At 48.7% G+C, this 27,819-nt stretch overlaps 7 protein-coding genes across 9 annotated transcripts; 4 read left to right on the top strand and 3 right to left on the bottom strand.

Moving 5' to 3' along the window:
- Nucleotides 1-307: 307 nt before the first annotated feature.
- LOC120895232 (protein unc-45 homolog B) lies at nucleotides 308-4,035 on the bottom strand. The gene is made up of 3 exons (XM_040298384.1): nucleotides 3,840-4,035; nucleotides 2,184-3,730; nucleotides 308-2,108 (listed from the first exon to the last, which is right to left on the bottom strand). The coding sequence occupies exons 2-3, from the start codon at nucleotides 3,522-3,524 to the stop codon at nucleotides 594-596; spliced, it is 2,856 nt and encodes a 951-aa protein (XP_040154318.1). The 5' UTR covers nucleotides 3,525-3,730; nucleotides 3,840-4,035; the 3' UTR covers nucleotides 308-593.
- Nucleotides 4,036-4,291: 256 nt separating this feature from the next.
- On the top strand, nucleotides 4,292-5,412 carry LOC120896252 (probable 18S rRNA (guanine-N(7))-methyltransferase). Its single transcript, XM_040300237.1, has 3 exons — nucleotides 4,292-4,426; nucleotides 4,490-4,906; nucleotides 4,978-5,412. Exons 1-3 carry the CDS (start codon nucleotides 4,388-4,390, stop codon nucleotides 5,356-5,358), a joined length of 837 nt encoding a protein of 278 aa, XP_040156171.1. The 5' UTR covers nucleotides 4,292-4,387; the 3' UTR covers nucleotides 5,359-5,412.
- A 1-nt stretch (nucleotide 5,413) lies between these two features.
- On the bottom strand, nucleotides 5,414-6,361 carry LOC120896253 (dnaJ homolog subfamily C member 30, mitochondrial). Its single transcript, XM_040300238.1, has one exon. The coding sequence runs from the start codon at nucleotides 6,265-6,267 to the stop codon at nucleotides 5,548-5,550; it is 720 nt and encodes a 239-aa protein (XP_040156172.1). The 5' UTR covers nucleotides 6,268-6,361; the 3' UTR covers nucleotides 5,414-5,547.
- Nucleotides 6,362-11,177: 4,816 nt separating this feature from the next.
- On the top strand, nucleotides 11,178-15,798 carry LOC120906798 (neutral ceramidase-like). The gene is made up of 4 exons (XM_040318816.1): nucleotides 11,178-12,481; nucleotides 12,638-13,113; nucleotides 13,256-14,116; nucleotides 14,194-15,798. The coding sequence occupies exons 2-4, from the start codon at nucleotides 12,961-12,963 to the stop codon at nucleotides 15,358-15,360; spliced, it is 2,181 nt and encodes a 726-aa protein (XP_040174750.1). The 5' UTR covers nucleotides 11,178-12,481; nucleotides 12,638-12,960; the 3' UTR covers nucleotides 15,361-15,798.
- A 349-nt stretch (nucleotides 15,799-16,147) lies between these two features.
- LOC120906822 (vacuolar protein sorting-associated protein 37B) lies at nucleotides 16,148-17,501 on the top strand. The gene is made up of 3 exons (XM_040318870.1): nucleotides 16,148-16,419; nucleotides 16,491-16,662; nucleotides 16,729-17,501. The coding sequence occupies exons 1-3, from the start codon at nucleotides 16,306-16,308 to the stop codon at nucleotides 17,133-17,135; spliced, it is 693 nt and encodes a 230-aa protein (XP_040174804.1). The 5' UTR covers nucleotides 16,148-16,305; the 3' UTR covers nucleotides 17,136-17,501.
- A 170-nt stretch (nucleotides 17,502-17,671) lies between these two features.
- On the top strand, nucleotides 17,672-18,630 carry LOC120906816 (nucleolar transcription factor 1). The gene has a single exon (XM_040318860.1). The coding sequence runs from the start codon at nucleotides 17,771-17,773 to the stop codon at nucleotides 18,482-18,484; it is 714 nt and encodes a 237-aa protein (XP_040174794.1). The 5' UTR covers nucleotides 17,672-17,770; the 3' UTR covers nucleotides 18,485-18,630.
- Nucleotides 18,519-24,384, bottom strand: LOC120906802 (alpha-tocopherol transfer protein-like). 3 transcript variants are annotated; one of them, XM_040318831.1, is made up of 4 exons: nucleotides 24,277-24,384; nucleotides 19,558-19,849; nucleotides 19,119-19,479; nucleotides 18,519-19,038 (listed from the first exon to the last, which is right to left on the bottom strand). In XM_040318831.1, the coding sequence occupies exons 2-4, from the start codon at nucleotides 19,830-19,832 to the stop codon at nucleotides 18,793-18,795; spliced, it is 882 nt and encodes a 293-aa protein (XP_040174765.1). In that variant the 5' UTR covers nucleotides 19,833-19,849; nucleotides 24,277-24,384; the 3' UTR covers nucleotides 18,519-18,792. The 3 variants fall into 3 exon arrangements, with proteins under 3 accessions (XP_040174765.1, XP_040174772.1, XP_040174782.1); XM_040318838.1 differs by having other exon boundaries at nucleotides 19,558-19,883; nucleotides 24,277-24,349; XM_040318848.1 differs by lacking the exon at nucleotides 24,277-24,384 and adding an exon at nucleotides 20,273-20,357.
- Nucleotides 24,385-27,819: the final 3,435 nt, after the last annotated feature.

Below are 27,819 nucleotides of genomic sequence, written 5' to 3' on the forward strand. Positions count from 1 at the left end.
CTTCACTCGATAGTGAGAAATTACCTTCTCACATTCATTCACCCGGGGGAAAGACGCTTTTCCCCTGCCGTGAGTTGAATTTTCTCTGGAGAAAGTTATTTCAGGGGAAAGGCGTGAATTGCGTGAAACTATCACTAAGCTTTGCTCACTATTAATCCTATCTTCTCACCTTCATTCGACTACTGGAAAGCATTTTTCCCCTACAGTTAAGCAAGTTCATTAGTTCTTTCGATGTATCTGAAATGATAAGCGGGAAACTCTTGTAACATGTTCCAACCATAAGCGTAGTAAATGGGACACATTTAACTATCGAAAAATCATTCACAATTACTTTATTATAAATATCTGACAAAAGAAAACATCAAAAATTGTCTTAACCTCTACCAACGCGATCGAAAAAGCTCCTCATCTTCGCTCTTCTTTGTCAATTAAGTACGGCGGTTCACCCTCGTCACGAGAGCATGTTGATTAAACGGTACATATTTCCCGCATGGCTCGGAAAACGAAACGCAACTATCGTACGGTAAACTATGAATGTAACTTTAAAATCCTTGTAATGCACTTGTTGCTGGTCTTCTGCTACGGAGACCGACTCAGTTATCGATCTCCTCGATCGACGCCGATTCCTGCTGCTTGAACACGTCCGGGGCCATATCCGCGTCGGCATTCTCCTGGATCAGCCGGTACTCTTCCGCCAGCTTCAAGCACTCCTGGGCACACTCGATCGCCTTCGCGCGCTTCTCGTCGTTCAGCTGCGTAACACCGTACAGCATCTGCAGCAGATCGGTGTCGAACAGCTTCGACGCCAGCTGCTTGTTAGTCTTGATGATGTTGCGAATGATCACCGTGCCGCGATGCTGCACACCGGCGCTCGGGTTCGCCACCAACGTGTGGAACACGTCCAGCCACGCGATTGGTTCGAACATCTTCTCGCAGCACCGCTCCGACACGGAGGTCAGATAGGCGAGTGCACCCGATGCCGCCAGCGCCGTATCCTCGTCCTCTTCCTCGCACAGCAGCGCCAGCATCTTTACCCGATCGTTCTCCTTTTCGCACAGCTTCACCGCGTCCGGCGACTGGACCATGTTGCACATTACCTGGGTGGCGGCTCGACGCAGCATCATGTGGTCTTCGCCCATGTACGATTCGAACTTCACCATGCCCTGCTCCTTCAGGATGCGCTGCCGGGTGGATTCGTTCATCGAGGCCAGATTGCACAGTGCCATCAGAGCTTCGAAGTTTTCCAGCGACGTGTAGTCCGGATGGAGCTGGTTCATCAGCGGCCGGATCACCTCCAGATTGCGCTGGCCCGGGAACGCGACCTCCGGATTGATGGTGATGCCGATGCGGGACAGTGCCTGCGCCGCATGACGCTTCCCGTTGGCCGTGCCGTTCAGCGACAGCGGAAGCAGCACCTTGGCGCCGCCCTGCTGCACCACCTTGCCGCGTGCCTCCTGCTCGCTGCACAGTGCGTTGAACACGCGGGCAATCATTTCCTTCGAATTGTCGCTTTCCGTTTTGCACAGCGCCACCAGACCGGACGTAACGCCCTCGTTGGCCAGTATAACGATACGGGCGCTCACAAAATCGGGATCGTCCAGTTCGTGCTCCTCGGGGATGTGATGTTTGGCGAACTTTGCCAGCTCAACCAGCTCCGGCACCAGCTCCTGCTTGTCGTACGCGTTCACCAGATTCACCAGCGTCGTTACCACGCCGTACAGGGCCGACTGGTCGCCCGTCTTGGCGAGCTCAATCAGCCCCTGGATGGCGGGACGATCCTCCACCAGCTTCTCCTTCACCTCGGCATCGAGCGTCAGGTAGGCGAGACCTTCGGCGGCAAACTTGCGGATGTCCTTATCCTTGCCCGGCTTCACCAGGAAGCGACGGCACGCTTCGGCCAGCTTCTTCGTCGATCCGTCGGCAAACGGACGAATCGAGGCGTCCAAACCGCCCGAGCTGCCTATCTTGCACAGACCGACCAGAGCGCGGACGCGAATTTCCTCGTTCTTGGAGGCGTACAGCTTCTTCAATATTTCCGCTCCCGATTGCACCAAACCCTTCGCTTTGTCCTTCTTCGAGGCAGCAGCGATCAAACACTCGCAGGCAACCTGCAAAATGGAAATAAAAAGAAAAAAAATGAGTCTCGCTGCCATTCATACTATTTTCCCATCCCGCACACCTACCTTCTGCTCGAGCAGGTTGTCGGATTGCGCCATGACGAGGATCATCTGCAGCACACCTTCCCGCGATACGATCGTATTGCCCACGTCCAGCGGACCGAGCAGCAGCGACGTGATGGCCACCGTTACGCGCACCTTCGACTCGTGGTCGGGCGTTAGCAGCTTGTCCTTCACAAAGTCCGCAATCTGCTCGGTGAACCGTTCGCGGGCCTGATCGTAGTACATGTTTTCGTAGATGCGCGACAGGCAAACGGTCGCAATCGTGCGCGACGATGGCGTAATGTTCATCGCGCTCTCGTACTTGTACTCCTCCAGCTCCGAGCAGACGTCCATCAGCCGCATCAAACCCTTCAGCTCGACCAGCCGCTCCGCCCAGTTCAGCGTCTTCCAGTGGACGTTGCGAATCAGCAGCTCCATGATCGAGTCGCGTGCCATGCCCGTGATCGTGCGATCCGTCACCGAGTACAGCAGGCAGGTGAGCAGCGTTTCGATGATCTGCTGGTTTTCCTTCACCAGCGCATCGATCGGTTTCGACTCTTCCTTGTTTTCCATGCCCGAGATCGAGTTCAGCACGGTTTGCATGCAATGCTGGGAGGCGGCCACCCGCTCCTCCACGCTGCAGTCGAGAATCTGCAGGAACCACGGTATGCCTAGCTCGTTGATGACTTGCTTCGTGCGCTCTGCGCTCCTCAGGCACACGCCGTCGATCGCGCGGATCGCGTTCGTGATGATTTCGTTGTTCTTCTCCACCTTCAGCAGCTTGCCGATGCGCGTCACCAGGCCCTCCTTCATCATCACCTCCACCCCGGCCGGCTCGCGCGCCAGCACCACGATATTGCTCATCGCCTGCTCGCGCTTGTCCTTTGGCGCACCGATGTCGAACGCAATCTCGAACATTTTCGTCACCTTGTTTGAGGTCTGGGCCCGCTCCCGGGCACGCTCCTGCACGATCGCGTGCAGCCGCTCCAGATGGGGCTTGATCGTTTTGTTGTTCGGGTCGTTCGTGTGGATCGTGCGCAGGTCTTTGTACGCCTCCTCGAACCGCTCCAGCGCCTCGAACGCCTGGAACCGACGGAACAGTGCTTTCGGATCGTTCGGACAGATCTCCAGCGACTGCGTGCAGTCTTTGTGGGCTTCCTCGTACTGCTCCAGCTTCAGGTAGGCGGCCGCCCGGTTTTTGTAAAACACTGGCAAATCCTTATGCTTCTCGCCGGCGTGGATCGCCTTCGTGTACCACTTGATCGCGGCCTCCCAACAGTCGATCTTGAATTCCGCATTGCCACGCTCTTTGAACGCGGTTGCCTCGTCCACTTCGGCCATCGCTTGTGTCTCCGCTGCAACCATTATTGCGCTGTTGCTGTTATGTATGAACTTTCTGAACTTCACTTGATACCTTCTACGATTACCTCTTGCTCGTTCACTTTCTTCTGTATGAATCACTTGCAATCGCAATTCTGGTTGCCTTTTTATTAAGTTCCTGTGAGCGTTCTAGACTGTTCTCCAACTTTCTCGTGCAATCTGGCAGTAGATGGTTTTCCTCTAGTGTCCGGCTGACGAAAGGAAAATTGAAAATTTTCTATTTTTAAACTGTTCTGCATTCCCGAGCCCGCCCGGCTCCACCCCGCACACCGATTCCTTCCACGTTTCTAATCAACTAACCTAATTACAATTTCTGCACGCAACGTTACTTCAATCCAAGGAACTTTGGCTTGTTACAAACGGGACCAAGTTAGCTAATTACTTTTACACGAGAATGTGGCTAGTTCGTGTAAAATTTGTTGAAAAACTTTATTTAACAAAAACAGATGTTTTGTCGGCGAACCAACACAGACACAGCTTCGCGGAACAAAATGACAACAAAGTGCTGTCAGTTGATTGCTGTCAAATGAGCCACCGTGCAACGATGCGCGATTGCATTCCTACCCCTTGTAAAACATATTTTTGTACTGATTTTTAATAATTTAAGTGCCTCAAATAGGAGTTTGGGAACGATTTGTGCTTAATAAAACAAACAAGACGATAACTTCATTTTCGGACTGGCTGGAGATTCAAAATTTGGAAAACTATTTTCAACAGTGCTTCTTTTGATTGTATTCTTGTCAGCCATCGACGACCAGTTGATCTCCCTATGTGCCATTTTGATCTAAATAAATCCACATGCGTTTCACATTCAAAACAAACCCTTCTACGTTCCGAATATCGTGAAAATGTCCCGTCGCCCTGAGCATGTCGCTCCACCGGAGATTGTAAGTAGCAAACACGGGTTCGAACCGCCCAAGATAACACCGCTTTTCATCATTATCTTGCAGTTTTACAACGAAAGTGAAGCGCAAAAGTACACAAACAATACGCGAATTATCGACATCCAGGTACAGATGTGTGAGCGTGCCATCGAGCTGCTGGCCATAGATCCGAACGATGACGCGCCCCAACTAATTCTCGACATCGGATGCGGCTCCGGGCTGTCCGGCAGCGTGCTCGAGGAGCAAGGGCACGTGTGGATCGGGGTGGACATATCGCAATCCATGCTGGACGTAGCCGTCGAGCGGGAAGTCGAGGGCGATCTGTTGCTCGGTGATATGGGACAGGGAATGCCGTTCAAGGCCGGCACGTTCGACGGTGCCGTATCAATCTCTGCCCTACAGTGGCTCTGCAATGCGGACAAGAAATCACACAATCCACCGAAGCGCCTGCATCAGTTCTTCAGTACACTGTATTCTAGCTTGGTAAGTTCGTTTGCTCTTTCCAACTCCGCTACTACGTACAGCTTACCGATTCTCAACGTTTCCTTTTGCAGACACGCAATGCTAGGGCCGTGTTTCAGTTTTATCCCGAAACGGCCGATCAAATCGAGCTGGTAACGTCGCAGGCCATGAAAGCCGGTTTCTACGGTGGCATTGTGGTGGACTATCCTAACTCTGCCAAGGCGAAGAAATACTTTCTCGTGCTGATGACGGGCGGGGTGGCAAAGCTTCCGGCCGCCCTCGGCACGGACGAAAGTGCAGCACAGATTGCGTACAGCCGGAAGCAGGCAGAGTACGCGAAGAAAGCACGTGGCAAGCCGCTGAAGAAGTCTCGCGAATGGGTACTGGCCAAGAAGGAACGTCGAAGGCAGCAGGGTGAAGATACGCGTAAAGATTCTCGCTTCACGGCAAGGAAGCGAAGCGGTCGCTTTTGAACTGAATAAACCAATCGCCTTCACAGTGCAGTAAAACACACAAACACACCCACAATTTCCGTTTTAAAGTGTTGACTTTGGGCCACAAGAGGCACAAGAGCCAGCGGAGTGTTGTTATTGCCCTAAAATATTTACAGATAAATAATACGCCTGCGCTTTCACACGAATCGTTACCCGCGCGAGACCTTCTTAAGGCTCACTCTTCGTTACCGGTTTCGGAGCATCGTAAGTGCCCTCCTGGAACACTATCACACAGTACATTACGCAGACGAACAGAAGCGGAAAGATGATGTACTCGTGCTGCAATCGCGTCTTGAAGATCTCTTCCCGCTCGGCCTTCTTTTTGAACCGCTCCTCCGCCTTCATCTTCTGGTCGAATCGGCTTCCGTAATGGTTCCGGGACCATTCATCGAAATCGTAAATCGGCGTCCGTCCCGTCGCCGTCGGTGCATGCGTACGGGTCATACGCTTCTTGTAGAACCGCGTCTGAGCATCGTCCTCGGTGTGGTCTGCCGCCGCGGTCGGCGCTTCGCTCGCAAACTGGCGCCCGGCGGTGTGCAGGATGCCCTTGTCGTACAGCTTCCGCAACCGGTAGTTGCCCAACACTTCGTACGCTGCCGTGATGTCGCGGAACTTCTCCGCCGCCACTTCGCTGCCCTTGTTTTTGTCCGGATGGTACAGCTTGGACAGTTTGTAGTACGCCTGCTTGATGTCGTTCTGTGTCGCGCTCGGGGTCACGCCAAGCGAGTCGTAGTGACTGCGAAGCAGCGCGGCGGAACAGCTGATCCATCGCTGCTGTGGTGCAAAGTGTCGTAGCAATATCGCCCGCCCGAGCCAGCTGTTGAGGGGGTGCCGTGGTGATAACATTCTAGGAACTGCATCGACGGATAGCAACCATTTTCTATTCATTTATCTAACCTACAAAGCCGGATCGAGCCCTTTTGCACCACTTTCAAATTGCACCAAAACAACAAATTTCCCAAAGTTATGTCATGTTTATATAATTTGACGTTTCGCGGAATGACGTTGACGCTCCTGCTAAAACATCGCACAAACATCGAAATGCGCGGGTATTTTTGTTGAGAGAGAGAGCACGTGCTTTTTCTGCTTGTAAATCGGTTACAATCAAAACGTGACTTTTTTAACGTAAAATTAAGTGCAAACACTAGTGCAAATACCGTATTGCTTCCAATTACGGATTTTTTTTTGTCATTTAACATTTTCTTACTGATTCAATTTTAATCGGTCAGGCCTCTGTATAACTCACTTTACTGGAGTTAACCTTCTAAATTTGAGAAAAATATGAAGATTACCGATAATTTTACTCGAAACATTGTAAAAACTCATGAAATTATAGCAATATATTGACTCATTTTCCGGACAGTTTTGGCTTCTTGTTTCATATTATGAACGTTGTTATTCAAATTCCGTCCAGCCTCAACATATCGGAAACAATTTTCAAATTCACATACAAACTACACTTTTTTTAGTTTGTAACTTGTTTTAAGGCCTGGACACTTGATTCTGAACGACGATGTCCTCCTAGAACGACTGAACGACAGTCTTAAAAACAACGGCGTTTGGGTGCTGTTTCACTTGCATTCGTAGATGCATAGAACCGAATAACTGATACGTGAATTAACGGTCTTTCCCGTACGAGCATCAAGGCATTTGTCACAGACATCTTCTAATATCGTTGTTTTCATGTAATTACCACTGTATAAAAGTATTTTTTATGCAATTAACCACAAATTAGTTCAGCTGTCCGGAATTAAAAATAAGATAAAACAAATTTGCTTCGAATTCCGGACAGAATTTCATACTTGTTTTAATGAAATTTAGAGCACAATTTGATAGAATACTGTTATTTTCGCGTTGGTAGCTACTTCCACAACAAATTCCTATGTATTTCAATGCACGTGGACGTGATTAAAAGGAATTGTCGATGAAATAACACTGGCGTGGACTTGAAGCAAAACTGCTAACAAAACCTCTGGTGGTGAACTGACCGACAGAAAATAATTATGTACTGTGGCATCAGGGCCTACTAGGGGTCAAATAAATTTTTAATCTATTCCAATACATCATGACAATTATATAAAATTAAAAAGCGGTATGGCCAGGGACTAGATCTGAAACAATTAAATAAAAACATGCAAAATTTCTCGAATTTTAAGCTGTCCGTAATTTGAAGCATAACGGTTTGAAAGAAATAAAAAAGCCAGGCATTAACAATAATTTCTCATTTCAAGGGAGTAAGACAAAAAATCAACAATTTTGAAAAGTCAATTTAGACCATTTGTTTTGTATGGTACAACTGGCGTTGGTTTAGATCTATAAACCCTCAATAAAAAAAATCTTTGTCTTTAATTTTATCCTGGTTTAATTTCGGAATAATTTAAACTGCGTCGAAGCTTGTAAGAACCAGCGCGCATACAATTCATAAAGGTAAATTAAGAGCTTGACTGTCCTTACATAAAAACAATGTCACAAAACCTGAATCATATTCAAGCAATGCGGCCGAATCCATTCTTTCTGAATAAAAAAAAAAAACAGCAACAAGTTTGTACCTGTTATTTGTTCAACCAACAAGTCGCACAAGAGCTAAAAAAAGGTCAAGGACGACAATTATGGTATCGAAAAAAAATCGAAAAAGGCATTTTTTTAGTTTGTTATGGTTGCGAGGCTGGGTGGTTGTGGCCGTAACCAATGATGTCTTAACTGTTGTAAAAATCAGACATTGAGTGGTATATACAAATAGATATTCTAGGTATTTTTGGAATCCTTTCAATAATTCCACTATATTCCTGTGCCCATTCAAAGCCCATTGAAAAGAAGCAAATAATGTGAATGTATCCTTAAACGTTTCCGATGAACTAATTCATTAAATGCACCAACTCGTATAATTACGTATTTTCTTTTATTATATTTTTAGAAAAGAAGATGTAGCTATTTTGTACATAATAAACAAAATTAAGAATGTTCCTTCCAAGAAAAACAACTCTTTGTTAGTTATTGTCCGTGCAAGCTTAAACATGATATCATAAGATTCCGGGAAACATTTATTTTTAAAACGCATTCCAGGGTGACCTTGCTATGTCGCACTGCACAAACTCAAACTTTATCAGTGCAAGAACTGATTTTCGAAAAAAATCAATCCAACCCCTCCGGTCCACTCAGATAACGTACAACAATTCGCAATTAAAATTCGCTCATAACTCCTCGGCATTGAGATAAGCAGTTGGGGGAGGGGTTTTGGATAAAAAGAGAGAAAAAAAGCGCGTCCCTGAAGCCGTTCCAACCCAATCAATCAACGGTAAGATCAAACTTGTTTTGCTAACATGAATTTTAAACGGTTCAGTGCAGTGCTACCGGTTAAAGCTAGTATGACGTAAAAGGGAGAATATTTCGGCCAATGACAATTTGATTAACAGTGTTTATTTTGCGCCACAGAGGCCACCGGCTAGATCAGCTTGTGTGTGTGTCTATGATTAGCCAAATATTTAACAGCGCCCCGGAGGGGAAGAATTAAGTTTGCTGATGCAAAGCAGTAAAACTGTAATAATTAACTACTTATAAGGCAAAAGATGACACCATTCGCCACTCTTATCGCGTATGTGTTGGGGCTGTATGGAAGCCTTCACCCGTTTTACTTCACAACTGCATCCTTTCTCTTCGCTAGCGTGTACCGTCCAAGAAAGAAAGAAAGACAGAAAAAACACCCCACCAACCGTTGACCTTCGTTGCAATCAAATTACTGTATTCGATTGGCTTGAGCAATGGTCAGCCACTCAGCGTGGGATACATTCGCTGCAAAAGCACACTTCTTCGGGCGGTTCAAGTGCGCGATCTTCAACTGCGAGCGATTGAAGACGAGGCGTACGCGAAAAGGCCACGCTTTTCGGTGCCGTTTGTAACGGATTAATTTCGGAGTCAAACAACAACAACAACAACAACAACAACAGCAACACGAGCAGATCAAACTGAATGATTCAACCGAACGCGCACGACCTGAAGAAACCGGAAAGACGCGATCCTCCATACAAGAATGCTAATGAACGCATTTAGATATCAACAAGGAAGACTCGCATGTTTTTGTGGTCCGCTGTCACCCCTTTCGTCTAGCAGATATTCCACTCTGAAACGCTCTAACGGTATGGATTGGTGCTGCGGGGACGGGGCTTGGGAACCGTTACTAAGCAAGAATCGTCTTCCGGAACAGAAATTAACTCGAAGGAAAACCAAAACAATACCAAAAGAAACCCAACAGAGGTGTGCCATTCGCCCTCCAGATGACTACCACCCCCTCCACCCCTCCTTCTGACTTCCACCTCCCACTCGCAGCCCATCTTCACGGAAGGATACACAAACAAGGAAGGAAGCGAGCTGGGTATCTGAGCAAGCAAACACGCGCTCAGCCTTTCACGAGATCACAGCGCATGGAGAGGCACGCTTCTGGGGCTTTCGGGCAGTGTCTCGCGCGCAACCGTGTGTGTGCGTATCGGGTGCGCGATCGGTAGGTCAAGCTTGCGTAGGGGAAGCCCTTGCCGGCGGGCTTTTGCTGGCAAGGTAGGGCAGTTTTGCCGGTTGACCGCGGGCTCAAGCCAACAACGGGGCAGCAACAACCAACAACCAATATAACTCGTGCACGGTACTGATGCACGATGAAGAAAAATCAATATCCCTGCGCCCCCCCACCACGCGGTTCGTCACGCAGTTCGAGGACAATCGGTGAGTATTTAAATTGCGGCCCCCCCGCCCTCGTGTTCGGTGTCGGGTGATGGTGGCGCTTCAACCGAACGGGTGGATGTTGAAAGTGAGAAAGAAAGGGTGGAAAAGAAGAGGATTGGAAGCACCCGTGGATGTTCAAATATTCATGCTGCGTACGATTGGAGTGTCTGAAGCGGGGGGAGGGGGGAGGGTCAAGCCGACGCTTCCAATGGCTGGTGGTGGTGGTGGGCTTTCAATCATTTAAAATCAAGTGTCATTACCGGCGCCCGCGGGCCGATTGCCAGTTGCGTGTGAGCATTGAAGAATTCGGCCAGTTTGCCCACTACGCTGCCACCACCCGAAAGGCTCCAAGGCTCGATTGCGATGGCGTTGCGGGCTTGCATGCTGACGCCTCAATTATTTTCTTAGCCTCCAGAGCATTGCCAGGAGTGCTGTGTGTGCTGTGTTGCTTAAAGTGGTGCCATTTTGACCATTCTCGATGGTTGCGCGCTGTATGGCTTCGTCTGCTGCATTGCCAACCCGAAAGGTAAACCACCTGTTGATTGATGAAACAGCACGTACGCGCAAGACGGAAAACGGGGGGAAACACTACCCCTTCATCTTTAGCGCAAACCATTCTGTCTGTATATGTGTGTGTGTGTGCATGCTTTTTTGTGTCTCTCATTGCCTTAGACGAGCTTCCGCGGGATCGTAACCTAAGCTGGCGCGAAACAGCGTATCTCGCAGTCAAGGTCGTACGGATGCGCGTGATTCGCGCACTTCCCCTTTGTTTTGCACTCTGTTCGTCATCAAATCATCGATCGAGTTCTCATGATTGTGCGTCTTTTTTCCTGTAATTTTATCACGTACAATCACACACACACACACACACACACATTCGCTCTCCTACTCCCTTTGTTTAGTATGCTGCACTGTGCGCGATGGAAAAAAGGGATTTCATTGCGCACGGCGCACGCTGCCACCCTTTAGCCTCAGCGATACGCAATACACATACGCAAGCGGGGCGGTGCTATCGGTGTGCGGTCGGCTACTATCGGCGCGCTTACTACGCGCCTCCAAAAAGGAAAGGAGAGCAAACACCGCTCCCCCCAGTTCCGCGCCAACCAAGAACGCGCGTTCATCTCAGTCCGCACACACCGCACCGCACACGACAGAACGACACAACCTGTGTGTGAGTGTACGAGCGAGCGCGCGGAAGTTTTGCGAAGCGAAAGTCTACCACGCTGCCTCTGCCCGAGCAGCACACACACGCGGTGGGTAAGTACGCGTTCGGTGCGGTCAGGGCAAGTCAGTTTAGCTCGGCAGGTCGGTTTGAAGAGAACGCAAAAACCACGCTGCCGCTGCCGTTGTTGTTGACGGGAAGGTGTTATTATTTTTTGCTGTCTTCGTCTGGTGTGATCTTGCGAAGCAGCGAGAAAAAAACAATAACAAGCCCGATTATTGTACCCTCCGCGTGTCGTGCGCCTTCCGCCTGCTTCCGTTCCGTGCGCGTGTTATTTCCTATTGCGAACTGTTGCATCGTTGGAAGAGTTTGTTGTTGTTGTTGTTGTTGACATCTATGCACCGTAATCTGTGTTTACACCTTTCCGTTTTGTTTGCCCCTCCGTCTCGTTCTCGAGTAGCAGCAAGCACGTAGTTCGCTGAGGGCTGTTTTGCCGTGTGGCCCCTTTGTGTTGGTGTCGTCGTGGAAATCCTCTCCACTGGGAGGCGGAGGAAAAAGCGGAGTAAAAAGTAACGGGTGAATCATAGGGCAAACCAGTGTGTACCGTTACTGCCACGCTGCGGCCGAGAATCGTCAGCCCTTTCGTGCAGGGCCGCTCTCTAGGCGGTGAAGCTAAACTTCACGATCTTAGCAACCGGTACTCCGCGTACTAGCCTGTATGTGTGTGTGTCTGTGTGTGTGTGTGGTGCAATAAAAAATACTAAATTGACAAGTGCAGCAGCGCAAACTCTCGGCGCGTTCGAAAGGGGTGCGAGATCGTAGTATGCGAAAACGACGCGCGTAAAATCCGATGTGCGACCGGTGATACGGCGAACCGTGAAGGGCGGATGAAGTAAAAATTTTAAACCGTGTGTACTTCAAAATTATCAGTTGACCTTCTCCACCGCCATCGCGACACGGCACGGTTTGAGGGGAAAGTGAGAAGAAGAAAAGAAAAGGAAAAGAAAAACGGTTCGCTTGAAAAACGGACGAGCGGATTTTACAACCGGACCCACCTGACCCCTCGAACATCCGGAAGCTCGGAATTGTGTGCAGCTGGTTGTGGAAGCTCGGCAGCGGGGTTTGTGCATGATCTCCGATTAACCTAATTCTGCTCAATCATCCAGCACCGGGGCAGTATCTCGGTGCGTGATAAGAAGGGTCACTTTTCGGTGGGGCAGAAGAACTCAGGTAGGTGCCGTTTTCTCCAATCTTTGATATCTAATCTAATCGTACCCGGGTGCTGTATTTCGCGCTTTTCCAACCCCTCTGTTGTGGCCTACAGAGGGGGAGGGGTGATTAGCTCATACTTTATCAATGGATGTTTTTTTTTCGTTGTATTTTTAGCTCGCTTTTCTGCAGCACTCTCCATTACACAGGGGCTGTGTGCAGTGGAGGTGTGACGCGCAAGCGGCAACGGCAGCCTAATCAATCGATTCGAACCCAGGGCGGGTCTGTGCCTGTGGTGTATCGAGCAGCTTATCACCCGGGGTGGGCCCCGGAAAGGTGTTGGCCCCGTCGGGTTGAATATCGGGTCGCGCAGCAGCAGCACTACAGAGCGTGTGTATGCTGAGCACGTACGAGAGCGTGTCAGTCCCTTTTCCGCTGCTGAGGTGGGCAAAAAGCGCGACAGCTTCCGCATCGGCAACGAACCGCAACGGTGGGCGTTGATGGCGAAGATGCGGCCGCAGCTTAGTTCTTTGTTCTGCGCCCTAACGGTACTCGGGGTGGTGTGTCTGTGCAATGTTGCACCTGCCGCCGCCGCCTACCGGCTGGGCGTTGGACGGGCGGACTGTACGGGGCCGCCAGTTGAGATTGGATTTGTAAGTATCCCCGCCCTGCATGTGGCGAAGGGCCGTTTCTAACCAATGTGATGATCAATGCGCGATTTTGTTTTATGATTCTTTGCGCGCTGCTTCCGGGTACCTTCATTGTCGTCATCGTCGTCATCGGCTGACTCCCTAGATGGGTTACGGTGAGTTTTCGCAGCGCGGCCAGGGCATCCATCTGCGCCAGTACGCGCGGGCATTCATCTTCGAGGATGAGCGGCGGTCGCGCGTGGTGTTCGTGAGCGCGGACGCCGGCATGATGGGCCACGCGGTCAAGCGCGACGTGCTCAATCTGCTCAAGGCGCGGTACGGCGACGCGTACCGCTTCGAGAACGTGGTGCTGAGCGGCTCGCACAGCCACAGCGTACCGTCCGGCTTCCTGATGTCCTACCTGTACGATATCGCGTCGCTCGGCTTCGTGCCGCAGAACTTTGACGCGCTCGTCGAGGGCATTACGCTGGCGATCGTGCGGGCCCACGAGAGTATGCGCGAGGGCCGCCTGTACCTGTCCGAGACGACCGTGCACGAGGCGAACATTAACCGCAGCCCGAGCGCGTACGAGAACAACCCCCGGTGGGAGCGGGACCAGTACCGGGACTACACGGACAAGAAGCTGGTGCAGCTGCGGCTGGTGGACGCGGGCGGCCGGCTGTTTGGGGCGATCAACTGGTTCGCCGTGCATCCGACGTCGATGAACAAAACGAATCGGTACGTGTCGAGCGACAACGTCGGGTACGCCTCGGTGCTGCTGGAGCTGGACCGGAATGGGGTGCGCGTGCCGGGGCGCGGCGAGTTCGTCGGTGCGTTTGCGTCCACCAATCTGGGCGACGCGTCGCCGAACATTATGGGGCCGAAGTGCGAGAAGACGGGGCTGCCGTGCGATATGCTTACCTCGTCCTGTCCGGCCGGGGCGGGGGCGTGCATTGCGTCCGGCCCGGGGAAGGATATGTTCGAGAGTACGAAGATCATCGGCACGAGGCTGTATGACGCAGCGTCTGTAAGTGTTTCGACGGGCGTTCCGAGGAGAAAACGAAAAAACCCGAATTGTCATGTCGTTTCTTTCCGTTTTTACAGAAGCTGCTCATTGCCGAAGCCGGTCGGGAAGTGACTGGACCGATCAAATTCGCCCACCAGTTCATCGACATGACGGAGCAGCAGGTGTCGTACGTGAACCCAACCACGGGCGAACAGGAAACCGCACACGGATGCTACCCGGCGATGGGCTACAGCTTCGGTGCCGGCACAACGGACGGTCCGGGTGCGTTCGACTTCCGGCAGGCCACCCTAACCGACTCATCGTTCTGGAACACGGCGCGGGACATACTGGCGGAGCCGACGCCCGAGGACAAGCGGTGCCAAGCGCCCAAACCCATCCTGATCGCTAGCGGGCGGGCCAAGTTTTCCTACGAAGTGCAGCCCAAGATCGTGCCGACGCAGATACTGCTGGTGGGAGACTTTGCCCTCGCAGCCGTGCCGGCCGAATTCACCACCATGTCCGGCAGAAGATTGCGGGCCGCAGTTCGCGAGAGCTCGCTCGAGGCGGCCCGCAAAGACATCACGGTCGTGGTGGCCGGTCTTTCCAACATGTACACGAGCTACGTCGCAACGCCGGAAGAGTACGCCATCCAGCGGTACGAGGGAGCCTCGACACTGTACGGACCCCACACGCTCACCATCTATCTGGAGCAGTTCCGCAAGCTGATGCGTTCGATTGCGCTGGGCGAACAGGTCGCTGCCGGCCCGATGCCACCGTTTGAGGACGACAAGCAGATCACGCTGTCGACGGGCGTCGTGTTCGATGGCCACCCGTTCGGGTGGTACTTCGGCGACTGTAAGGTGCAGCCGCGGGAAACGCCGTACCGCAGGGGTGACACCGTGCGCGTCATGTTCATTGCCGGCAACCCGCGCAACAATCTGATGCACGAGCGAACGTACTTCACGGTGGAGCGGTTGAGGCCCGAGTTTGAGGAGACGAACAGTGTGGACGCCCACCAGCAGGGCGGCGGCGGCGGCGGCCGGGACGTGTGGGAGGTGGTGGCGACCGATGCGAACTGGGAAACGAAGTTCAAGTGGCACCGGCGCTCCACCCTGTTCGCGTACAGCGACATCGAGCTGGAGTGGGAGGTGCCGGAACAGGTCGATCCGGGCACGTACCGGATACAGCATTTCGGCTACTGGCGGTACATTCTTGGCGGCATTTTCCCCTACAATGGCACTACGAGGAACTTTACCGTGGAGTGAGCGTGGACAAGCAGGTGGCGTGAGAAGGTTGAAAACGTGCCAAAATTTAGACAGTAACGCATAGACGGAATATGCTGGAGCTGATTGCACCGACCGTGCAGTAGTGAAGCACAAACGATAGTATTAGTTGAAATTATAAGGGGATGCTATTGGGTTGGGGTGGTAGTGTAATGTAATTTAGTGTGCGATATACGATTCGTAGCGGAAGAGAGCGAGCGGTACGAACTATGATATTCAGACCAAAAAAGAATTGGATTTCTTATTGCGCCATAGCGTTGCTTTTTTTTCTTCGTCAAACGTACACGGACACAAGATAATCTTAAAGACCTTGGCAACCTTGTAAATGTGATCAACTGGTAAACTTATGTATATATATATTTTTAAGCAGCTGTACAGAACAAAAACATGAACATAATAAAATATTCTTAACCTGAAAAAGTCCAATAAAGCGTACAAAACAAGAAATAGAACATAAATAAATAAAAATAATAAACAGAGCACGTGCGTCCGCGACCGTTAAAATTGCACAACAGCTGTTCGTAAATTGCATGCGCAATGTTTATTGCATGCAGCTGCTCGAGTACGCAGTGTGAAGTGAAACTGCTCGACACACTGTGCATATTTGTTAAATTTGTTTTTTATTTTATTTAAAAAGAGGCACAAATGAGAAAAGTAAATGTTTTCGTTAAAATGGCACAATTTTAAGCAACTTAATTCTTTTTTATTGCATTATTTTATAGAAACGTCAAAACCAAAGGACCGTGTGGGCGCCTTTAGTGATCTGCTTCTGTCATCTTGCTCAAAACAAAATCGTAAAAGAAACAACAAAGCCCATTCACGGTCAAAGTCTTTCCACAAAGTTCGTGGTCGTTTCGCATCCTTCTGTCTGCCTTTTGCTGTCGCTGGTAGGCTCAACCAGCACGACGCGCGTGGTGCCCGGACAAAATGTATCAACCGTATCTGCAGCAAGCCGTACAATCCCTGCAGACACTTAGCTCGGACGAGCTGAGGCAGCTGCTGGAGGACGACGAGAAGCTAGACGAGCGAGTAAATGAAGCGGTAAGAGGATGTGGGTGTGACTCATCTCCGTTCATTGATGGAGTATTTTGATCTCGTTTGCCGCACCACAGGTCCAATCGTTGGAATCGTCGAAAGATTTGATTATTGGCGAAAACCGTAGTCTCGCAGAGACAAACTTGAATTTTGAACCAAAGATGGTCGAGCTGCGTTCACGCGTGCAGGAGCTGGCCGAGGAATGTCGCACACTGGGCGAATCGGTGAAGGAGAAGTCCACACAGCTCGGTAAGTGTCTCGGTTGCGTTAATGTAAAGCGCAAACCCTCACACGAACTCTTGTTTCTTGTTTTAGCTTCAAAGTCCGAAAAGAACAATGCTGAAACGGTGCTCGCTCTACTGCAGACAGCAGCGGCGGAAAGCGAAGAGGAGTCGGAAAAGATCGTGAAACAGCTGCTCGATAGCGAGTTGACAGTCGACGCGTATGTGGAGCAGTTTATGAGCATTCGTAAGCTGATGCACAGCAGAAAGCTGAAGGCGGAGAAGATGACGGAATTGCTGCGAAGCAACAGACACACCACTCAAAGATTTGATGCGGGATACGGTCCCTCCTCGATGCCATACCCAGCGTCGGAGCCTGCCCGTCCCGGTAGTTTCTACGTACCGCCGGGCATGGCGGCTCCGAGCACCGCAGTGCCCTACCCGGTGGGGCCATCCTCGATGCCGATGCCGATGGCTATGTTTCGGCCTCCCCAATTCTAAGGCAAAGTACGACGTGGATGTGGATGTGTGTATGCCTTTACTACAGAGAAGCTGCCTCTACCGCGATGGGTGCAGTAAAAACTTCGTTGGCTCGACTGGAGGAGCACATCTGCTGCCGCGGGGCTGGTGAGCCATCGAACAAAATGCTTTACAGATTGTTCTAAACGCTCAACGAAGATTAGGGCCATACAAGCTAGGTACGGATAGGTTTCCACTGTGACACTGCAGAGTTTAATTTGTTAAGTTAAAACGATAGAAATGTGCAGATATGACCGATTTGAAGCGAACGTTTCAGCGCCTGCCAAACAGGCTGACCTTTGTGTGCGTAAAATAAATATATATACTACAAAGTTTAATCAAACAGCAGTGATTAAAGCTTTTTTTTTCAGTTGTGTAAGCAATTGCATTGCCTGTATCTTTTATTGAAGAATTTGCTTCACTCTTGATTTGACGAAAAACGGAACGAAAAATTGTATCCCGTGTTACCCTGACAGGTTACAACGCACGGTACAACTGTCAAAATACAAACGTCAAACATCGTTTGCGGAAATAACATAAACAAACACACGTTGCCGTTCGGCAGCAACCAACTAAAACCGTGCTGTTTAGTGAAAATCCGTGAAAAAGTTCGGAAAATGAGTTCCAAAAGAGGCGACACCCGTCGTACACGTGCCCAAAAGCACCAGAATACGTACGCGTTTAAGAACAACCTGCACGACAAGCACACACCGCTGATAAAGCTCATCACCAACCTGAACGTGTGCGAAGTGTGCGAGCACTGCAAGAGCATCATCGACTGGAAGATCAGATACCGCAAGTACAAACCGCTATCGCAACCCAAATCGTGCAGCAAGTGCGGCGAGCGGAAGGTAAAGCGGGCCTACCATGTCATCTGTCGCGACTGTGCCCTGGCCAGCAGGTGTTGCGCGAAATGCCTCAAGTCAGCGGACGAGGCGAGTATCATTCCCCCGGAACCGACGGAGCAGGAACAGATCAAGCTGAAGGCGGAGATGGATCAGCTGATCAAATCGTTGCCGGAGCGCAAGCGGAGAACGTTCCTGCGCTACATGAACAGGGGGCAGAAGAAGAAACAGAAGAACGGTGCAGCCGATCTGGATGATTCGGACGAGGACGAAAACGATGGCCGACAGCGAAAGCCGAACGGGGTGGAGATGGCACGCACCAGGGAAGAATTGCTGGAGAAATTCGAACAGCTGAAGCTAGCGACCGGCAAGGATGGCCAGGAGGGCGATGACGATTACGACGATTTGGATGATTTCAGCAGCGATGATGAGGATTACGAAGACTACAGCGAGGAAGATGAGTCGAAAAGTTCCGGCACGAAATAAATGCGCTTGAAAGGGAGAGTCATCCGGTCGCATGTTTTTTTTTTTCTAAGAAACGTTTGCTTTATTTTTGGATTATACTAAACAGCAGAAAGCAGTGATAGAGAGTGTATAATAACAGGTTCTTAAAAATACAGTATAAAAAAGCACACCAAGGTAGTAGTAATAGTAATGTGTGGAACCTCCCCAATACCCCTCGCTTTGTAGTAGTTTGGCTTAATCAGCTCTGGAATTCTGACCGATTTGTGCAGAATAGGTTTCCTATCACAACGATGTACACGACATTAAGCGGGTTAGCATGCCCGTTAGAATTAGTCTATCGATAGGGACTTAAGCATACGATCCGTCGGCTCGTCAATCAAGTTGCCGGCTTCGCCATTGCGTTGACGCTCCTCGGCGAGGAAGTACGGTCTCAGCCTTTCGAACTCCTTCAGATGGTCCTGGTGAAGCTCGTCGATCGATTTCATATCGCCGCCAAGATCTGACGGAAGCCCACTCTTCGGTATCCACTCCTCGTAGAACGAATCCAAATTGGCGCTAGAAGTGTGCAGGTAGAGCTAAAAGCAGTCCGAACGTAACATGAATAAAGTGCACAGGAAGATTGGTTGAAGAGTCCACACGTTGGTCCTCCACTTACCACATTGAGGATTTCCGCGTGAATGAAGGGTTTTATGATGTAAAGGATCTTATCGAAGAACGACACCACGTTCATCACGTGTATCGCTTTCAGCTTCGCCGGCAGCCCGTCCTGCAGGTAGTGGAAAAACTTTCGCACCGAGCTCATGTTGATGCGGGTCAGATGCATCAGTCCGACGTTCTTCATGTCGAACAGGAAGATGATGCCCGGCCGCGGTCCCTGCGTGTACAGGCAGGAGTCGATCGTCATGAAGTACGTTTTGATCGCTTCGTCAAAGTGATAGTTGGAGGAGCGGGAGTTTTTCAACCGATGAAACACCACCGAATACCCGCTCGGGGTGGGTGGAAGTGGGAAGTAGTCTCTGCAAGTGAGATGGTACAATATGGCATATAGTTAATGATCGACACTTTGTTCGTGTTCGCGGTTACACGTTACGTACTGATTTTGCAGACACTGCTGAATGGCGGCACTGTGCGGATCACGATTGTTAAACAGTTCCGGTCCATTTTTGCGCGCTTCGTAGTAAATTTTCAGCACTTTGCGCGTCTCGTCGATGTTCTTATCGCACGCATCCAGGAAGCAGGCCAACTGTTTGTCGGTGATCGTTGCCGGCACGCCCTCGACCGGTGGCTGTCGCAGCGCTTTCAAATCCTCCCGGGATAGATCTTCTCGCTCGAGTGCCTCTGCTAGGTCGTAGCCCAAATCGTGCTCCATCGTTTTGATGGGTTGGACTATTTGTTGTGGGTTAGGTTGAAAAAAAAAGAACTAATAAATCAATTACTGAGAAACATGTTTAGCGAGTGCAGTAAAGACCAATGGAAAGGTTAACTCTAGACTTGATGGCAAAGTTATCCTCACAAGGGACACAATCCTTGAGCCGAACGGACCGTGCAAGTGCGAGGCTTTCTAATTGCTCCTAATTGATAGTGAAGGACACACCCCGACATGATGGGCTTTTACCGCTCCCACCGCGCGGCTTCTTTGTGCTTTAAATCCTAGCATTAAAGCTCGTTGCTTAAAACCCGGTCAGCGGAACGTAAATATCAGTATCCGAGCGATTAAAAATAACGACGATTTATTGAAGGATTATGGTGCGCGATCATCTTGCGTCACACTTTGCGCCGGCAACACGCTGACCGAAGGCCTCTGCTTACCTGGCCAGAACGACACTGCTGTTGTTGTGCCGGGCGCAATAAAGCACCGCGCGTAAACTAGTACCCATGTCAACGATCAATTAGCATAACCGACGAACGAACGTTACCTAGAAGCCGCGTCGCTTGGGCACCCAGTGCGCTGTTTTTTTAGTTTTAAGTTCAAACGGATGCACCACTTCGCACGTCACAGTTCTCCGTTCTACCCCAGCCAACGAGTAATTGTCAGGGCCAGTCGGCCGTCTAATCACTTCCTTTGCATCGTCCACACCTGACGGCCAACGAACGTCTCGGGCGAAGCTATTATCAGTGTGAAAATAATTACAAATTCAAATGCGCACACACACATACGGATCTCACACCGCCCGATTAGAAGCTAAACAAGCACACGATCAAGTGCAGGTCACCCGGTGGACACCCAAGATGACCCCACCTGGTATCATACGAAGCGCCGAGTTAACTTTACATTGTTCCACGTGGGGCGTAGTACGCCAAGCAGCGTGATCAGACGACACATGCTGAGAGACCATTCTCAAATGAGTCTCACCTCCGTGGTACTTTTTGTTGTTGCTTTTTTTAAACAACGGAAAGTGTGTTGAATAAATGCTGAAACCCTTCGTCGATTCGTTGGCGTTGACCTTCAGCGGGTAGTGATTGCAATGGTAGGTGTATGCGGGAAGCGCGCTGTTCAATTTTTAATTCGAATTAAAGAGATACAATACAAAAGAGTGTAGACTTAATGGGATAATGAGGATAAAACAAATTGAGGTTGATGTATTTATGTTGGTTTTCTTTATTTAGCGGCATGAATAAGAATTGTTCAGGCATAACTCTAAACCAATGGTCCGTTACGTGAACAGACGTAGTCCGCGAAAGATTTAATTTCTTTAATAAGAAAATATACATATCGTTCAGTTTCTTCCCACAATCAAGATTAAATTTTCAACAAGCATGTCTAGAAAAAATAATGAATATATTTTTGATCAAAAAGCTTTGAACTTAGTCTACTAAACATATGCGCTTATTATACAGATGTCCCCCGAGATACGACTGTAATTTGGGACCGAAAAAATGTCCCAAAGCAAGGCGTAAGTCGAAAAAGTCGTATGTCGAATATCTATGAATACAAAGTTTATAACCGAAGAGTTGGAATTTATGGTATCGTGTATTTAATTTAAAATAATGTTCGATAATGTAATAATTATATTTTAAAAGCCGTACATAATATAGATATTCAAGATACGGTAGTTGTGGATTCTTTGGAATTCTTTGGAGTTGTCAATGACAACTTTTAACTGTTAAAATCAAAATCGTCGTATCTGCAAATCGTCGTAACTCGAGGGGGCCGTAACTCGGGGGACGCCTGACCCGCGACAAATGTATTTTCAAACACAAGTGATCCGTGATCTTAAAAATGTTGGAGAGCTCTGCTCTAAACAACTCATCTCGTCCGGTTGTTAATTGTTGGATTGAGGAGAGGAAGTAAAAATCTCGTTTAAGAAGATGAACTATAGGAGTGGAATGTAGCTCTCTGTTTTTTTAACAATAAGCAATAATTTAGTTACATTACATATTTAAACATTAGCAAACTTTTGTTTCAATTTAACAACACATTTCAATTGAAGTGCGAAATGAATAAAAACCTTGACCGCATCCGACTTGTCCCAGCAGCTATGTAGGCTAATGAGTGGAGCATATTCATTGTGACTTTATTCAAATGTTTCTCTCACGCCCAAATGTGACGGCCAACAACACAGCAAAAGCTTCTCTCGCACACAGTAAAAGATCAACCCCTTGTCTGAACCGAATCGCAAACACTTGGGACATTGAGAATACAACAACAAATCATGTTGACGCACGTGTTTTTAAAAGCCTCATCTTTAGCGATGAATGATGCAGCAGCAAAAAAAGAGTCAACAATCAATTCATCTTTGAAGTTGAAGCGTTAAAGCGTTGGTAAAGAAAATAGCAAGCAACAAATGTTTACTTTAAACTTTTAAGCAAACACCATCGAACACTTGTCGCACCAATTCACGCACCCTACGAACTTCCTCGATCGCCGGGATTAACGTGCGAAAACAGAACGAACCGGTTCCGGCGAATCGGCGTGGTTGTACGCGAGCCCTTCGCCGCTTACGCAAAACGGTGGTGCGCAAGCAGAACACTTTTATGGCTGTTCGATTGGCTAGCTGATCTTGCGAAAAGCAACAGCAGTTTGCCGGCGCGCCGAGATCGCTTCACCGCGCAGAAACTTATGCAACTGATGTGCTATTTTATGCTGGGCTCCAAAACCGGTCACCGACCACTACCCGATCTCGTGACGTCGTCTATGGGGGACGATTTAGCGTTGGCAGATCAGCTGTGTTACGGAGCTGGGCTCATGTTATCGCGGCACACGGTTAGCGGATGTGCCCCTACAGCCACACTCTACGCTCCGGCCCGACCGTTGGACACTGTTGAGCGTTGCAATTTGCACTTAAGTGTTTCAACAACGAGGAGAGTGTTTCGTTGCTGCTGTTTGTGGTTGCAGCAGCGCAGAAACACTGGACACACGAAGAAGTGTGTGCGTGTGCGTGTCTGTATTTATGTTTGTGCTGAGGGAAGGGGTGAAAACTATCACTTTCCGTACGGTGGCCCACTTGTGCGGTACGGGGTTGCATAAAAACGGGTTTTGTGAAAATGAGTCTAAATGATTCGACAAATGTCACTTAGCTACACGTAATTCAAAAAAACATTAAACGTCGCCCACAGCAGACACAATAACGATCACACACACACACACACACACACACACACACACACACACACACACACACACACACACACACACACACACACACACACACACACACACACACACACACACACACACACACACACACACACACACACACACACACACACACGATCGTAACGGGTCACCGATAAAGGTTAGACCGAGCGAATGTTCAAGATCATCTTGATAGCTTTTGGAACACATTTGATGTAAAATTCTAACGACCGCTTTGAAGCGTAAAATGAGTTCTAGGCGCAAGCATTACTAACGATCATTTCAAAATTTTAATGATTTCGTACGATCAATCGATAAACATCACAAGAGCGGAAATTAAATAGACGAATTTCAGACCGCGCTCCCGACGATTGCTGTACTATTTTTGTACTACGCGAATGGCAATTTAAAATACCCCACGGAAGGGTAACCGCCGCGTAAACAAACGTTTGTTTTCACCCAGCAGCAATCGATTATTGCGATGTGTTTGTTTTTTGCTCCAGCATTTATGACTCTTAGCATAAACCAATGCACACCTCTTACACCGTGGCTGCCTTCCTTTTTGGTTGGATGTTGTCGGTTGAAGTAAACTAACCATAGAAAAGAAGTTCAAACGAACCACACATTGCACAGACAGAACAGAACACACACGCGCGCGCGCGCGCAAACACACAACACCAAAAAACGCATTCTTCAACCGGCATAAAAAACCCCCCATCAAAACCGATTGCACCCGCGTAAACAACGTACGCCCCAAAACACGCCGCGTGTGTTCACCTGTGCGTCAAAAGTTTGCCAACGCACTCGATGTCCGCGCCCCCAGGCCGATGTGGGTGTCCGCTTTGGTTCCGCGAGTCTCGTGACGCGCGGTTGGCGGCCCAGAGGCGGCGGTTTCGTGCGATTTTTCGCGATATTTTTAGCAACCCGCCGTCCACCGCCTTCCGACTCCTGGTTGCTGTTGCGGTTAGACAGAACCAATTCTCCAACTGATCTCCCCAAGCACTCTCTCACTCTCTTTCTTTCGTGCGCACTTCCATCTAACTAGCAGGAGCATTATGGTGCAGTGTCGTTGTATGCGGTTAACCGCATCTGTGACGCTTCGTGCACGCTGCAAACAATCTGATGAACGAGCGTGACATAATAACCGACCCGACAGGATATGGGAGAGCTTTGCTAGAACCACACACAAACAAAAAACAGTGAACACCCAAACACCACCACTCATACACACACACACCTTGCTGATGAATCAGTCGGCAAAATCTGAATGAAGACCGGTGTGACTACCGTACTGTACCGTGCGAGAGTAGAAACCGAACTGAAGCTAACGATCGATAGGAAGGAGCGTACGCCCGTTCACCACCCTACGACCGCACACAGCTGCAGTTTGCGTTCGCGTCTGCCGCACTTTCTCACCCTGCGTTTGGGTGGGGGTAGGAGGGGGTGAGAGATGGAAATACTGGTTTTCCCCGCTTTCTGGCACACTTTACCGTCCGCGCAAGGACGCTGTTGGGACACTTGGCAGGGAGTCCTGGACAAGGAAAACTGTTTCCTTCTCCCCGGGGTGTCTAGGAGAGGCATTTTTTCCTGTTTCTCATCGGTCAGATGTTTCTGGAGGCGTGTTAAGTGATTGTCGGCTTTGGCCCCAAGGACTTCCAATGCCCACGGTCGACACGGAGGTTTGATTTTGAGGTTTCTCTTGCGCCTGATTAATGATCTGTTGCGCTTCGTGAGTCGTCAAACAGCTCCTGTCGCACGTGTTACAAAGCGTCGAGTTCGTTAGTTTTATGGACGCTGTAAATGTGCAAGCGAAACTATGCAACAGCAGTGCACAAGTGCCAGAGGGTGAGGTACGGTCCATGCCGTACATAAACCATACTATGCTGGCCACTGGCCATCGGCACCGTGTTGCAGCAGAATCGACTATTTCGACACACAATCTTAATGGTGCTGGTTTTACGCTTTGTCAGATACACAGACACTGACCAATACTCGTTCCGCTTCTTTGTTGTAGACGCGCGCTGCTGGTTAAAATCGAGACAAAAATCACGCAAAATGATAAATAGCGCCCGTCGCTTAAACTTTGATTGTCGTTGTTCTAATCAAATTTTCTGTACCGCTCGATAGCTTCCCCCCTCTCAACTCAGCAACTGTGAATCTTATGAATCGCTCAATAGCAGTTGTACAACGGAACGGCCATAAAAATGCGCCTCACGTACTGGACGAAGCGTCACGTTTCGGCACGCAAAATGAGGAAGCAATACACTCGAAATAAACTCCAACCGTCGCGCCAGCAATGGGACCGTCAAAGATCGTTTCTTATCATCGCTTCTGCGTACGGGGTTTAAAGCGTCAAGGATGGTTTGTTCTTTCAAATTAAACCAACAAATGTGGCGGTCGCCGTAATGTAGAGCATTTTTAATAATAAACGTTTGGCCTGGGCTCGATGGGGCCTCCGATATTGGCCGGAAATGGTTTGCGGTGCGACGAGTTTTCGGTCTGTTTCAGGTACACCCACCTTCAAACCTGTTCTGCATTTTGTCGGTGTACACCTGATAGCGAACGCAGCGCAGGAATTGTCCGGTTTTTAACAGGTCTCGTCGTCGACGCAAGGGCATGCAACTGTGTATGAGGAATTACAAACGGTTTTAGTTAAGAGGCGTTTTTTCGTATTTATATTTTCGGATGCGCTTTTGTGTATTAAATTGCGTTAAAATTCTGCAGAAGAACAGGTATGGCATGCTGGGATACTACGAAGAGTATACTGGGAGAGAGGGAGTTAGATAACATTACAATGTGAAATTACACATAAATACCTAAAGCATTTTTTTAGCAGCATTGAACACTAATCCAAAATCGAAAACCAAATATTTTAAAACGAGAAAACTGGTCGAATAAAAGCAAACGGATGTATGAAATAATACTTGCATACTTTTAGGCGTTCTGCTTGCGTTGCTCGTTTGCTCGATTTTACAGTGCGTGACGTATAATAGGTGCACTATTTATTACCTTAAAAGCTGGGATGAAATACAGTGGAGCTTCTCATAACGAGTACTCGTTATAACGAATTTTTCGCATAACGAGCAAATCTAAATGCTCTAAGAATACATACATACCCCTCTTAACGAGTAAAAGTAACGAGCATTTTCATTTCGTTCCCGATAAGAAATCGGGATCACTTCGAGAGTTTCAAAATTACGAATCGTTAAATATTGAGAAATTTCTAAAACAGGCAGGTAGAAGTTTTTAGGAAAAGTGTATGGGTGGTGACAAATTAACACCCACTGCCTCACGAAGGCATACAAACATTGAAAAAAAGCCGAAGCGGGCCGTGGGCGCGTTCACTCCACGTCCAGATAACTCTTTTCAGATCAGATAGCGGAGCTGAGAGTTTTGCTGCGCTTATTGACAGATGGAGTAAGTGAGGTATTGTGTTCAGTTTAATTACTCCATTTCTTTCCTTCTTATTTGACAATATTGGAGGCTCTCTTCGGCTGTACAAATGGCCAGGACGAGGATTTTAGTGTGTAGTGTACCTTCTTAGTGTGTAGTGAACTAAGAAGAGTGTGTTTCACATATGTGACGTGTATTAATAGGTGTGTCCTTACATGTATTCTTGATCTACTTTCTGAGTAAATTAAATTTCGATACTAAAAATTGATCAATGGATTACTGTTGCCATTTGGAGTTGTCCCGTATGGTTGTGATGCATGTAATCCCTATATACCTGCACTTTTCTTGACCTAAAAAAAATTATTTCACTCTTCAAACAAATTGTATGGAAAAGAGTCTCCCGCATAACGAGTTTTTCGCATAACGAGTGAGTCATTGGAATAAACTCGTTATGAGGGGCTAACATACAAAATAATGTGTAGGATTTATGGATAGTAGGAATTCTGGTCAGTCTCGTGGTACAGTCGTCAACTCGTACAACTTAACAATATACCGACATGGGTTCAAGTCCCAAATGGACCGTGCCGCTATACGTAGGACTAACTATTCTGCAATGGAGGGGTAATCCATAAGTCATTGAAAGCACCAACCCCACAAGTGGGTACGGCAGGCTTTGACCGACAATGGTTGTTGAGCCAGAAGAAGACGAATAAGAAGAAGACGAAGAAGAAGAAGAAGAAGAATAAGAAGAAGAAGAAGAAGAAGAAGGAATTATGAATTTAAATACAACTCTTGAAATGCACTTTTTCCGATATTTGTGCGGTTCTGTTATTGAGAGATAACAAAAAAAGCAAGCGTACAATATTCGATACGGTTATTTGAAAACACTCTGTATTTAAATTTCTTTGTGCATAACCTAACCAATTGATAACTTTTGGTGCGCGTAAATGAAATAATCCATACCATTTCCACAAACCAGAGTGTTGCAGCTCTAGCTCATCGATTGCCAAACCGTGCATGAACCTTACCCTGTGTTATCGTGTGAGCAAAGGGAAACCAAAAAACTATAAACAAAGAAAAGTCACACACACAAACATAGCGCCGAAAAGCATCAGCTTTAATGTCTGCCTCATCGTAATCGATTTGGCCACCGTTAGAACAAAGCATCGGCAACATAGAGTTGCTACTTCCTCTAACAAGCCAACCTCCCGATGCCCTCCGTCTTGCCACAAACAAGGATAGTTTTCTTTCGCCGACCCTCGCCAATTCGCCCTCTATTCGCAATCGTTTCAGTTTTGTTGCTGCGCTGCGCCCGATGTTTTTCCGATGGATGGTGTAAGCTTTCGCACCCGCACCCCACTACGTTTGGCCTTTTGCCCCCGTTTAG

The sequence above is a fragment of the Anopheles arabiensis genome, chromosome 2 (assembly GCF_016920715.1).
Source record: "Anopheles arabiensis isolate DONGOLA chromosome 2, AaraD3, whole genome shotgun sequence".
Classification (NCBI taxonomy): domain Eukaryota; kingdom Metazoa; phylum Arthropoda; class Insecta; order Diptera; family Culicidae; genus Anopheles; species Anopheles arabiensis.

Coding starts and splice junctions, on each gene's coding strand:
- LOC120895232 (XM_040298384.1), bottom strand. CDS start 3,524: ATGGTTGCAGCGGAGACACAAGCGATGGCCGAAGTGGACGAGGCAACC. Junction 2,109..2,183: donor ACAACCTGCTCGAGCAGAAG/GTAGGTGTGCGG, acceptor TCCATTTTGCAG/GTTGCCTGCGAGTGTTTGAT.
- LOC120906816 (XM_040318860.1), top strand. CDS start 17,771: ATGAGTTCCAAAAGAGGCGACACCCGTCGTACACGTGCCCAAAAGCAC.
- LOC120906822 (XM_040318870.1), top strand. CDS start 16,306: ATGTATCAACCGTATCTGCAGCAAGCCGTACAATCCCTGCAGACACTT. Junction 16,420..16,490: donor ACGAGCGAGTAAATGAAGCG/GTAAGAGGATGT, acceptor GCCGCACCACAG/GTCCAATCGTTGGAATCGTC. Junction 16,663..16,728: donor GGAGAAGTCCACACAGCTCG/GTAAGTGTCTCG, acceptor TTCTTGTTTTAG/CTTCAAAGTCCGAAAAGAAC.
- LOC120896253 (XM_040300238.1), bottom strand. CDS start 6,267: ATGAATAGAAAATGGTTGCTATCCGTCGATGCAGTTCCTAGAATGTTA.
- LOC120906798 (XM_040318816.1), top strand. CDS start 12,961: ATGGCGAAGATGCGGCCGCAGCTTAGTTCTTTGTTCTGCGCCCTAACG. Junction 13,114..13,255: donor CGCCAGTTGAGATTGGATTT/GTAAGTATCCCC, acceptor CTGACTCCCTAG/ATGGGTTACGGTGAGTTTTC. Junction 14,117..14,193: donor GGCTGTATGACGCAGCGTCT/GTAAGTGTTTCG, acceptor CCGTTTTTACAG/AAGCTGCTCATTGCCGAAGC.
- LOC120906802 (XM_040318831.1), bottom strand. CDS start 19,832: ATGGAGCACGATTTGGGCTACGACCTAGCAGAGGCACTCGAGCGAGAA. Junction 19,480..19,557: donor CAGCAGTGTCTGCAAAATCA/GTACGTAACGTG, acceptor TCTCACTTGCAG/AGACTACTTCCCACTTCCAC. Junction 19,039..19,118: donor ACGCGGAAATCCTCAATGTG/GTAAGTGGAGGA, acceptor GACTGCTTTTAG/CTCTACCTGCACACTTCTAG.
- LOC120896252 (XM_040300237.1), top strand. CDS start 4,388: ATGTCCCGTCGCCCTGAGCATGTCGCTCCACCGGAGATT. Junction 4,427..4,489: donor ATGTCGCTCCACCGGAGATT/GTAAGTAGCAAA, acceptor ATTATCTTGCAG/TTTTACAACGAAAGTGAAGC. Junction 4,907..4,977: donor GTACACTGTATTCTAGCTTG/GTAAGTTCGTTT, acceptor TTCCTTTTGCAG/ACACGCAATGCTAGGGCCGT.